The sequence below is a fragment of the Pogonomyrmex barbatus genome, unplaced genomic scaffold (genome assembly GCF_055798465.1).
Source record: "Pogonomyrmex barbatus isolate J1 unplaced genomic scaffold, ASM5579846v1 scaffold14, whole genome shotgun sequence".
In the NCBI taxonomy this organism is placed as follows: domain Eukaryota; kingdom Metazoa; phylum Arthropoda; class Insecta; order Hymenoptera; family Formicidae; genus Pogonomyrmex; species Pogonomyrmex barbatus.
In genome coordinates, this window is record NW_028297110.1 from 3,368,077 (window position 1) to 3,381,125 (window position 13,049).

Genomic DNA, 13,049 nt, shown 5'->3' on the forward strand with positions numbered 1-13,049 from the left:
AATAATACTGGAATTCAGGTATTGAAACGGTGTAATATTGTCAAAGTGATTTTAAATTAAAGAATAATAACATGCATTGGACATTGAACGTGGAACGCGTTACTACCTCCGGTCCATCGATACCGGGATTCCCGCGAATTCCTTTGGAGCCTTCCGAATTGATACCTCCCTCACCAGGTTCTCCCGGCAAACCATAATCGCCAGAGGGTCCCATTACCCCACGGGGCCCGAAAGTTCCGGGCAGTCCCGGTGCACCGGTACGACCGTCAGTTCCGTTGCATCCGTCCAATCCGTCTGGACCCATTACACCAAGTAGACCAGGATTACCCTAAGAAACGTTTGCTACAGTGCTTCTGAATTTTTTTTGCAAGAGCAAAAATAAATAAAACATTGCAATTTTAGTGAATAAAGCTTAGAAAGGAGCTGATGATTCTTTTCCTTTTTGTAGTTGCAGATAAAAATTAAACAAATAAATCATAAGAAAGATAAATGAGAATTCTAAAAAGAAAATTTTATAAGAAGATTTTACGTAGTATTTTAATTACTGGATTATATTAGAAAAATTTGCTTCTCTTTATGTATTATGCTTTGCAAAAAATGTTTGGAATTTATATATTTTACATTATCTAATTAATTTTATAATATTACATATATAATGCAGTAAAATTTAAGATTGTGTGATTCATTAAAAAAAAAAAGAAAGAGAATAAAATCTAATTTTAGTGATTTTTTTATTTTGGAAGACAATGAAGCAGTTTATACGTACGGAAAGTCCCGGGGCTCCCCCAAATCCTTGTATACCATCGTCGCCCTAAACAGAAGAAGTAGAAAAGAATGCCTAATTTCTAACAATTTAATAAGCAGATATATATTCATTGCTGAGTATACTTAATATATATGAGATATTTAAGAGTACATTTTATATATATTAAGTTTAAAAAAGAAAATGAGTAAAATTAAATAAAATGTTGATTAACATTATCTTTAGTTTACATATATATAAAAGTATGTTTCTTTCTCACAAACCAAAAAAATGGAATGACCTAATTTTTACTAAATAAAATTTAGACCATTTTTATATACAAGACATATTTATATACAATCTGATGTAAATTTATTGAAGTTAATTATTAAAATAATTTAAATAATATTAATTTAATTTACAATATGTACTTTCATATTTAAATATAAAATTAAAAATTCTAGAGTTTTTTTTAATTATATATTATATACATATTAATTATATATTATATATATTAATTCGATTAATCAAACTTGGTTTATTAATTTATAAGTCTGCTTATCACAGAATCCAATGAAGCTTCGGAGTAATAAGAAATCTCACTGATTATAATTCATTTTACAATATAACATAGTAATATAATTTAACGCGCTATGAATATTTATACATATTACATAAAATTATCAAATCACTCGCTAACTTTCTTTTACGATCAATGTCTATTATTTCAGTACTCAATTATAATTAACGCCATCATGACGCTCAAGTACATTCTGTACCGTCATCAGTGCATCATTGCAATTGCAGATATAATTGCGTCGAATTCTTGATTCGAAAGAAGGTCGTTCGAATCGTCACGACGACGCCGTTGCAATTCGAACGAGGAGTATGGCTGTATTCGAAGTCGCAGATGTCATGATTCTAAAAAATGCCTATGCGAAATACGCAAAGTGCATGCGTACGCAAAAGCGTGTAAGTGTATTACTGCCGATGCATTTAATTCGAGCTGGTTAAAGGGCGATAGTGCAACTGTCTAAGCACGTTTCGTCTAATTAATGACATGCATCAAGACATTTTCACTTAATCGTTTACACAGGCCGATCTCGTAACATAAAAATGTTTCACACCAGAAAACAGAAATATGGTATACGAAACATTGACACTTTAGACTTAAAAAGTTGCAAACGTTTATTATTTATTGCTAATTTTTTCTTGTTATTCTTATTATTCTTGTATTATTTTTAATTATTACTCTTAGATTATTTTTTTTATTTCTTATTTCTTCTCTATTTCTTATATTTCTCGATGTAATAAGTAGAATAAATTGAACATAATCAAACTGTTTGCTGTTTACTGTTTACGAAGATACCAAAATTCAATTATAAATTATTCTGAGAAAATTACGATTACAAAAACATATAAAAATATAATAAAAAGTATACGTATAAAAATAGATAAGCAAAATAGGTAATTTAATTTTATTATGAATATCATCTTGAAAGAGAGAAGTCGGCTAAGAAAGCGAAACTTGTCTGTTGAAAAAGCCTTTCAGCCTTACAGCCTGTTTCTGTTAATTTCTATGAGAAATTTGTAATAGACGCTAAAGGAACAGGAGGACTTTACAGCTTTTTGCCGGTTTTTATGTGCCATTTTACGCGACGTATTTACATTGAGCATCTTGCATGGTTGTGGCATATGTGGTTACAATGTCATTACTTGTCCCCTTTGATTTTTAGCATGTTTGTCTCATTCGTCGAAAGTGAGTTTAAGAATTTACGCGAATCTCTCTACAGAGATGTCATTGTATCTGTTCTTATGTTCAGTACTTTCGATGAAAATCCATAAGAAAGTTTGTTAAAAGAAGCGTTTAGAAAAATTTGATATTTTGTAAAAATACTTAAAATTTGAATGTTTATCAGTTTTATCACATAATCATTTGATAATAAAACAAAATTTATGATTTTTCTCTTATGTAATATACAGCTACAAAATATTTTATAATAAAACGCGATTACATTTTAAAAATTATTATTGTTTTCATTAATAATGCAACAATGAAAAGTTCTTATTGGGGAAAAAAGAATAAATTCACAAAAAATAAGAACTCCATTTTCGATTATTGATAGATGTTTATTATTACAATGGAGTACATATTATGTAAAATACTTTATCAATACTACTTTACAAAAAAAATATTATGTGTTGTAATATTCTGCGTCACGTTTTAATGACATAATTTTCTTGTCATTTCTTAAAAGCTTTACTGGCGCCAACATCTTTGTCTGTTTTGCTGTTTTAGAAACTTATCATCGAGCGACATTGCTTATCATTGTTTAGTGTGCAATATTGTCGTATCACTTATTCAATTTAAGTACTAACAAAACAAGATATTTATTATTAATTAACAAATAACATTGCTAATTAGGACCATGCAAAAAGAGCGCACAAATTCGTAAATTATATTAATAATATAGAATTACAATAAATTTTAACTACATATATTGAGATTGTGATGTTTTTTTCAGCAAACATTTTATTAAGATATATTTTAAATAACACAAATTTTTATAAACTTTGTAAATTTTTTAAATATTAAATATTAATTACAAGATCAACACATTAAATTTGAAAACAAACTAGTATAGTGGTCTGTATATGCATTTTACATAATACATGTTTGATAATTGCAAAATTTGTAATGTTAATTATTAAAAAGAAAAAGATTAAATAAATATGTACAGAAAAAGATTAAATAAATATGTACAGAATACATTCTGTGTTTGATAAAAAAGTTTGAAAACATTACAAACAGAGATAGATCGATTAAGATGTAGCGGTGATGTTATGTTACAACGCAGTACTAATTTTTTAGTCTGGTCAGACGCCAATGTGCTTATCATGCATGAACGTTTACGCATACGCATAAATGCGTATTATACACGCGTAACTTGCGTTTAAAACGGGTGTCGTTATCAGTTAACCTCTTGCGTAAGAACTGTACTCGATCATAAACGTTATAACAGCCGAGTGAGGATTGGCAAAAAAAGTCAAACGGCTTTTTTGCAGTGTCAAAAATAACACTTTGCGTATCACAAAATGATATAACACAATAAAAATAATAATGAAATATTTAAGCCATGGTCATACATGTCGTTTCGTAAAAATAAAAGAGTTACTGATTACATAATACACTTTTAGCTCAGATAAAAGATCCGATACGTGACACGGGGAAAATCTCGTTCTGTCGTACGGTGAAAATTTCATTAAAAAATCCCATTGTTGATAATATATTCATAAGTCAATATTACGGCGCCGAGGGACGAGCATTTTTCATGGCAGTGAACGAGAGAGATGCTGTTGCTTCCCATTTATGGGCATGCCCAATACAAAATTGACACAGAATGCCTTTTAAAGGCCGGTATTGATTGGGTAGCTGCTGGCTGGCGTGAACGAAAAGGGAAACCCGCTATGACACGATCGAATATCAGATATTGTATCTGTAAATGGGATGCAATGGATGTGGCATATCGATATATATTCTCTCTCTCTCTCTCTCTCTCTCTCTTTCTCTCTCTCTCTCTCTCTCTCTCTCTCTCTCAAAAAGAAGAAATCATTGTCGTATACTTTCTTGAGATTGATATGGATTGCAAATCACGCCAACGTAATAATCAAAATTCTAGAAGTACAGCTGAAATATGTTTTTGTTTGCTATAAATATAGTATACTATGCTATAAATATAGTATACTATGTATAGTATGCACAATTAAAAGAAGTTCGATTATATAGAGCTAGATTAAAGAGCAATTTTAATACACTCGAATGCTACAGAGCACGCAAGAAAGAATATGAGAAAGAAAGAAAGAGAGAAAGAAAGAGATTTGTATTATTGTTAGATATATAAAGATGTTATTAGCAATATAGTTGTGTTCATTTATTTAATTTAATTTATATTAAAAAGTAAATTTTTCTACGTTACCAATAAAATTTTGTTATGTATAATAAAAGTTTGTACATTTCGTATAAACTTTTCACGGATTAAATTATCTCGAATTAATTTGGGGATTAAATTGGGGATTAAATTTGGAAGAAGTTATTCTGATTATTTCGAAAGTCGAAACTCTTGAGGTATCGATGAGATAAGCTGGATGCGAAAGGAGGCCAGGAGGAGAAGAAGGAGGAGGAGAAGGACGAATGGATACCGCGTTGCGGGAGACGTTGCTAGAATATACTGCAGAAATTTCGAGGAGGAAGGATAGGCAGAGCGGATATCTGAATATAAGATCACACGGACATCCGGTTTCGAGAATGAGCTGAGTTCACAGAGCAACTTGTCAATGGGAAGTGCGTTATCAGCGCGCGCGTGGTCTCTCCTCATCCTCCCTTTCCCAGTTCTCAACTTCCAGCTTTTGTCTCGCTTGATCTCCGACACTTTCGTCGGAGGAGCCTGATTTTTTAACGAACACGAAAGTCCCGGAAAGTAGGTCGCGAAGATTAACTTAGAGCCCGTCGCGAAGTAGAAGAAAGACAGCCACTGTATCATAATTCTACTTATTAAAAATGTACCATGTAAAATATACGATATATTTTGCGTTTTATTTTAATTGAGCTAAATCTCTCGGAGGATTAATCACGGCAATTTATTCGGGCGATAAACTGGGAAAATTCAATGCGAAGAGAAATCTCGAAATAATTGGATTATTAATTATGCGCTATCGTGTAGTGCGTTTCGGAAGCTTTGGAGGAGAAAAATACTTTCGAGGAAACTCGATAAAGAAAAATATTTAATATAATTTTTATCGGCTGTATTCAATAATATGATTAATATATGATAGTTGTATTAGAATATTATAAAATTATAGTATTATTAGAATATCATAAACTTATACGTTTTTTAATAAAAAAAGATTTATTCTACAAAAATCGAATTATTGACCCAAATAATTTTGCATAACTTAAATTTTACACGGAAATAATTTCGCGAGGCGTAAAAAGGTAGTTCGATGCTCGCTGATGGCAGACCGGAAACACGTTTCACCCCCGCATTTTGCGATATCAAGAAATGGCAAGGAACGCGTAGGATTGCCACGCGTATATCCGTTTTATGGGCGTTATCGGTGCATCCCTTATCAGTGCGTGAAGTGCACCGGCGATGAATTCATAATGAATGGGGTACGTAAATGGGGAAGATAAATATTGGTTACTGATTATCCCTCGCGCTAATCCTTCAAAAATTAGAATAATTTTAAATTCTGAATACAGATATCTATCTGTGTGTTAAAATATAAATTGTATATTTATATAATAAATATATATACAAAATATCAACGATATTCTACAAATTAGCGCATACGTTAATGTTAAAATTATTGATCATATAATTTTTTGCATCGTAAAAAGATTTGCAATTTTGAAGAACGAGATAAATTCCGGTATACGTAATTAATTATTTATAGCTTATAAACAAAAGATGTTTATAATTAAACGAAGAATACTTTTCATGAAGTTTGCATAAGAAGCACTTTGGCCGAACGTCGATTACGATAATGAACGCTTGGGAGGGATTATAAAAGCTTAATTTTTAAATATCTTGAAAACTTTATATTACGTAGTTTCAAGCTACTTTACACTTTACGGAGAACCTTTAAGATACTATAAACTAGAGAAGAACTTTTTACCGACAACATCTCAAAGAGTTTGTATTGAGAAATCGCATGGAGAAGGTCATCGTTACGTAACATTCACAAGCGTTTGTGTAAAAATGAAAATAAAAATGAGAATATTCTTTTCGTTGCTTATATTATAACAATAAAATTTTCAGGAAGAAATTCAGTAAAATATAAAATATCTCTCGGTCTAAGCTCAAGATGCGCGGTGTATTTTCTACGAGGGGCTGAATTGGATTTCCCGTTTCTTTTCCATTGGTAAATTGCCGTTATCGAGCATCGCCTTCGCGAGGAATGTCGAGGGATGTCGCGTCAATTCAACACGTAGTTTCGGTGCCGAGAAGAAGAGCACAGTCCACCGGCGCGGCGTCGAGGCGATTTCTTTATCGACGTTTAGATACCCTACTTTTCTGGACGTGACAAAACAAAACGAGGTTTGCTGCACGCGTCAAGCATCGCATCCGATTCCCGCGTCTTCTCTTTCATCGCGTGGGCGTACAGCCGGCCCCCGACCCCCTCGCCCCTGCACTCCGTTAAAATTTTCTTTGTTCTTTTGCTCTTTCATCAATCCCGCAGACACCTCTCTTCTCCCCGCTTCCTCGTCACCCCCGTCATTGCCCGTCGTTTTAATTAGAACGGTGCCGCATCGCTTGTTTTAACGGGCTTTCGGGGGGGGCTGTGAAAATTCCCGAGGACGGTTTTAGACGCCGGGGAGAATGTGAAAATGAAAGTGTAGCGCACGCGCTCTAAAATTGCCGTCGTCGCTCTAAAAGCTCGCGGGCGCTTGATAGGGCCCGGTCACGCGATCATTGTGCTTTCTGGCACGCCGGTATGTTTTAACAATCTGTCCACTCAACCTCGCAACGGAGAGGACCAACGTCCTCTTTAATTTTCCCGAATGTGCGAACGGGAAAAGCGAAGTTTACACACGTGCTTTCCTCTCTTCCGCTCGATTTTACACATTACAGAATCTAAAAGAGTTTAAAAAAATCTAAAATGTAATCCTTCTAAAAAAATATACAAAATGATGGACTGTATATCTTAAAGAATTTTTATTTTATTATTATTAGTTTTTATTATTTCTCCAATAATATGAAACTATTAATTAAATACTTTTTGTATTTGATAAATATTCGTGATTAGTTCAAAACGAAAAGTTTCCATTTTTTTTTTAAATTGAGATTTTAAAGTGAGATTAAAATCGGTAACATTTAAAATTTCTCATAACGGGAAGAGATAAAAGCCTTTCCGATATAATCTAAGAATCCTCGTATTTTTGTACTCCGAGAAAATGTCAGAGGAAACGTAGCGAATGCAGGTGTTGAAGACACCCATAATCGATCACGCGGGTGCACCGTTGGTCCTAAGAAGAAGAGGAGCTGGTAAGATTAGTTAAATCCACCTCGGCTTAGAACAGTCGGATGTAAGGCCGGCTTCAGCGCGTTCAATTTGTGTCAATCCTGGACAACGAGACGATGACGAAGACGGACTCGATCGGCCGCGCTCGCACGTGGGTAATGCACGTAATACGTAATATCTGGGTAATCGTTACGTAGATAGGGATCAATGCCAAAGCGGCGAGGAACGCGCGAGATGCCAGCAATTTATCATTAACGCCCACGTCTGGAGCCGCCGGGCCGAATCGTTAACCCGAAGCGGCAGAATTGTGCCATTCCCACTACTCCTACGGTAATTTCGAGAGCGAGGTCTGCGACGCGCGCGTATGTACACCGCGTTTCAGGAGTGCGGAACCGGAGTACCATCTCCCCCTGGCCGTCCAGAAAGGACCGTGACGTCAGTTTCGGCCCGTCGTCGTTTTACGAGTGACACCGTATTAAGCCGCCGGTAAGAGAACCGATGCCCTGTCGTAAATTTCGGTCGACGTTAAATTTGCACGACTGGATATGTACGTTTGAAATTCATGCACGCCGACTGAGTCCAAATCGTGGATAAAGCTAAACTAGTCCGGCTCTTAAAATTGAGTGACAGGTACAAACGAATTTGAAAATTTAAAAAGTATTCCTTTCGAGTAAATTGCTGCATTTACTTCAAAAGTTGCATAAATTGTTTATGGAAAGAAAATTTATGGTAACTGTAAGATATGGAAGGATATGAAACTAATTTGATAGAATTTATAATCATATATTGATTTTAAAGAGCATTGTTGTAACGATAAGTTAAGAATTATAATCGAAAAATGATAAAATTAATGGAGAGCTGTTATGAGAAATAGATTAGTCTTAAGAAAAGCTTATTCAATATTTCTTGAATTATTTCTGCTGGACTGAAAAGAATCATGACATCAGTTCGCATCTGTTCGGCTCAGGCTGACTGTGTAAACTGGCCAAGGAGAAATATGCCTTTTGCTATAAATTAGTCGCGTTCTCTGAATAAACTTGCGTCCAAATGCGTTTAACGTGTGTTTCAGAATGCGCCGTTCAATTACGTAATATCAGTGAATGACAGAATGACAGAACATCTTAATTTACTGCACAAGCAGTATTGTATATATTAACTTCAAAAAAATATGACATCATTTTTTTTTAAATTACCAAAATTTACTTATAAATATTTAGGTTTGTTTTTTAATAAAATATTTCTTGAAAAAAGTTAACATTATTACAATATTAACATATAATAATCTTTGAAATAATTTTTGAATTTCGAATAATGGGAAACTAATTGATTTCTTATATTATAGAAAAAAACTTTAAACCTTATTTAATTTTAACTAGATTTTATCATAGGAAATATTCTAATAAAATCTTAATATTTAAACAGATATAAGAACAGATAAAATTTTGCTAAGAAAATAGACTTTTAACTTTCTAAAAAATTTGTAAAAGAAGTCTGTAAAAGGCATTTTTATATGCTCTGCCAGCTCGTCTTTTTTTTTATAGTTATCCTTATGATATAATTTTATCTTCCTTCGTCCTCCCTCGCCGAGAGAGTTTGGAGTAAAGATACAATCACGTTACTCGAGCTCCCAGAGAAACTCTCTACCGAAATTCCCCGATCGCACGTACGATCTCGGACTGCAATCTCCTTAAACCTACGGGGATTCCCTTTAATCCCCGAGTCCATCAGTGTCCTCGTCTTGCGACAAAGTGGCTTAAAGACGAGAAGTAGATCGCGGTCTATATCTATGTAAAGGCATTAAAAATCTCAGGAGGTTCGATAAATCCAAAGATGCTGGGGAAGAGGGGAGAAAGAGGACGATGCTTTCTTCTTTTTTTTTGTTTCTGTAAACGGGAATTCGCGAGGACTCGTAAATCAACTCGACAGTGGCGACCATCGTGGCTGCGGCTTGACAGTGCGAGAGATCGTACCGGTGCATGCGGTCGTACTTCTCTTTGGTCGGCCAGAAAGGACCATGACGTCATTTTCCTTTCCAGACACGCCTGATGTAATCCGCGCGTACATACATGCCAAGGCGCGAAAAAAAGAATAACGAGGAAGCCAGCAGAGAAGTCTTGCCGCGGTAGAAAGCAGAAGAGGAGGAAGATGATGATGAAGGGGTAAACGCCTTCCCAAATCGACGGCCGTTCATTACGGCGACAGAATGCGTAATTCGTCATGCCTCGTGCCTTTTAAATGGCCTCTTTGCATTGCCAGGAGATAAGCTCACTCTTTGCTGTCTTCCTTTCTGCGGACTTGTCGTTTCGCCAACGGATCGGATTTTTATTGTATGTTTCTATGGACCATCGTGATTTTTATTTTTCTGCTTTCCGAATTGGAAATTTTGATGCATGAACGAAAAAAGTGAATCTATAACTTGTGAAATGCAATTTAAACAAGAACTACTTTTAAATAAAAGAGATACTATGTTTTTCTATATATTGTGGTTCTTTCATTCTTTATATTTTTCTTGCAATCTTAATCTTTTTGAGGAAGAAAATATAATGCGTTCAAATCTTATTATATTTGCTATTCATAAATTTCAAAAATAATTTATTTTTTTATTATTTATGTAATTAGTCTTTGAATTTTCTTCCAGCAAAACTGGAAGAAAATTCAAATGCAAAGATAGAAGTGAACTGAACAATATATTAAAATATATGCATCTCGAATTTTCATTTTTAATTTTTATCAAGATAATAATTATGCGCTTCATAGATCAAAGATGCAAGACGCTGTCTATGCGCATAGCGGTCAGATGATCGATGCAACACAATTAGCAAGTGATGCACGGCGCAAATGAGAACGTGTGACACGCTGCGCGCCGTTGTAATTGGCGAATTGTGGCACACACGTGACACAACACGACGGTCCGTGGTAATAACCAGAATTTTCATTCTTGCGTAATTTAGATTTACGACGAAATGACACTTCCTGTTTGTGCCGATCGAAAATTTTTTGAAAGTGAACTGTTCGCAATATACCAAAAACTGTGACAAGCCTCTTCCGGTTATTCGACAATTTTTTTCTTCAATTTCAAGTTAAATGATGAAATGTATGCCCGTGTCAAAGGGTTTAACGCTAGCATTTGTGAAGATATTTTCCTTTTTATCAAATTTTAAAACAATCAAAAATGAATCCTTTATCTTAAGAAGATAAAAAAATGAGACGTTATACAATTAAAAATGTAAAAAATATTTTACTCTCTACATAGCAATTAAAATTTTTAATGACAAAATAAACTTTTTAAAATTAGTAATATCATAAACACAATTCTTTAATTTATTATATTAAATTTCTAAATTTTTAAGAGAGAGAGAGAGAGAGAGAGAGAGAGAGAGAGAGAGAGAGAGAGAGATCTGCTTTAGATCAATTAAATTAAGTATATGCTGCTCTTTTTAGCAACCAATTTATTTTTGAAACATCTTGTGCAGCGTATTTATTACTGTTAATCAATAAAGCCGAGTGAATATGTAAGTAATTACAAGGGATATGCGCGCACGTGTAACCTGTCAAATTATAATCGTCATGTAAAGCATTTAATTTAAAGTTTCAGTTACGAAGATTGACGCCGTCCTATTTCGCAGTCTGCACGCGAATGAATAATTTGTGCGATTAATAAGCATGAGATGTGACCACGTTTGTACGTGCGCCAACACTTTTTTCATACCGCAGCCGTAACCTTTTATTTATTCGTGACATTTTGATAATTGCGACGCTAAATTGTTCTACATCTCGTCTAACGACGCCATAATAATACGGTCCTACGATTTAATTTTATTATTCTACATTTTTGTAATTCACAAAGTCACTTTTATCCGTTTGTCTTTTCGTAACTATTACTTCTTTTGTGAAAATTATAATTCCCATAAAATGCTACATAAAACAATTATCAGATGATACATGTAAAAATATTAGCACACTTCTCCAAAAGTAATTTCAATTTTTATGCAAGTTAAAAAATTGTACATAAATAAGCAATTAATAAGTTTAATAAGTAAAGTTAGTTAATTATAACATAGTTAAAATTTATTAGAAACATTTATTACTTTTATTTCTTGTCTTTTTATTAATTTAAAGGAAAATTTTATATTAATATTTTTGTACTAAAATAATGATGTTCTATTTCTTTCTAAAAAGAAATAAAAATTTAGTTGAGTGTTCCTTTTTTGTGATATTGAATAACTGTCAATTGTATAATAAGTTTTAAATTTATAGAACGTTTACAGAAAATCAATAATAAATGTCCAGTTTGACAGTTTTCAATAAAAAATTCTTTAAATTGAACAATAACAAAATCAAGATTTATATATATTATTTGTAACATTACTGTAGGGATAATCGAATTTCTAATTAAAAGAAATGGAAAGTTATAAGGAAGAGAAAATGCATTAATAGAAGATGTTCCTAATTGCTTTTGAAATTCACAATCGATTTTCAAGCAGAATCTAGAATTTCTAATTAAAATTCTAACTTTATGTTAGTTAAAAGTTTAAATTAAATTTTAAATCAAATGCACGCCTCGATTACGACTTAATACGGCTTAAAAATTCTACCGTAAAATCGATCAATTAAATCTATCTCTCTCGCGTATTTCTGGTATTTTCAAACTAATCGTAATTGAATGTTAAACGGACTAAATGGGCAAAGAACAAGATTTTGCCGAGGCAATTGCCGAAGAGACTTAACGCGTACCCATGGAATTTGGGATATCGCAATCGCGGCGATCTCTGTGACGTTTTGAAGCTACGGCTATCTCCGTCTCGTCTCGTGTCATATCATATCGCACGGTGTCGCACATCGATGCCGGCCGATAAATTGCGAAACAGCGGATTCGTAGAGACTTTGTGTAACAGCTTGTCGGTGGTGCGGGCGGGCATCGTGGGTGTTCGTCCGCCCGTAATTCCCTCTCGTATTCGCGATCTTCTCTCTTCCTCCGCATTTGGCGTTCTGTTTCTGGTCGGTGACGCCACGGCATTTCTTTCCTTCTTCTCGTTCTTCTTCTCTCTGTTCTCTTTTTTATCCCGCTCGGAGCACACATGTCGCGCGGCAAACAATCGCGTTCGAATGGAGAATCGAGAATGCGAATACGTCTGTCGTTCTCATCAGCATTTCTTTTTTCAGGCCTCTCGTTCTCGGCGACCCAATTACGGAGATACTCCTTTTTTCACTCTAATGATCGCATAATCGCTGTAGTTTCGGAAATGTCTCTCGGTACTGTCATTCCAGTTTACGAATTCAAGTC

At 34.0% G+C, this 13,049-nt stretch overlaps 1 protein-coding gene across 4 annotated transcripts in view; it reads right to left on the reverse strand.

Annotated features, from left to right (window-relative positions):
• Window positions 1-13,049, reverse strand: part of LOC105433512 (uncharacterized) — a 209,225-nt gene that overhangs the window by 14,254 nt on the left and 181,922 nt on the right. For all 4 annotated transcript variants that reach the window (XM_089073144.1, XM_011648870.3, XM_089073141.1 and 1 more), the window contains exons 3-4: window positions 767-811; window positions 107-328 (exon numbers count right to left, since the gene is read on the reverse strand). In XM_089073144.1, coding sequence (XP_088929270.1) covers window positions 107-328; window positions 767-811 — 267 coding nt within the window. The remainder of the gene's footprint in view (window positions 1-106; window positions 329-766; window positions 812-13,049) is intronic.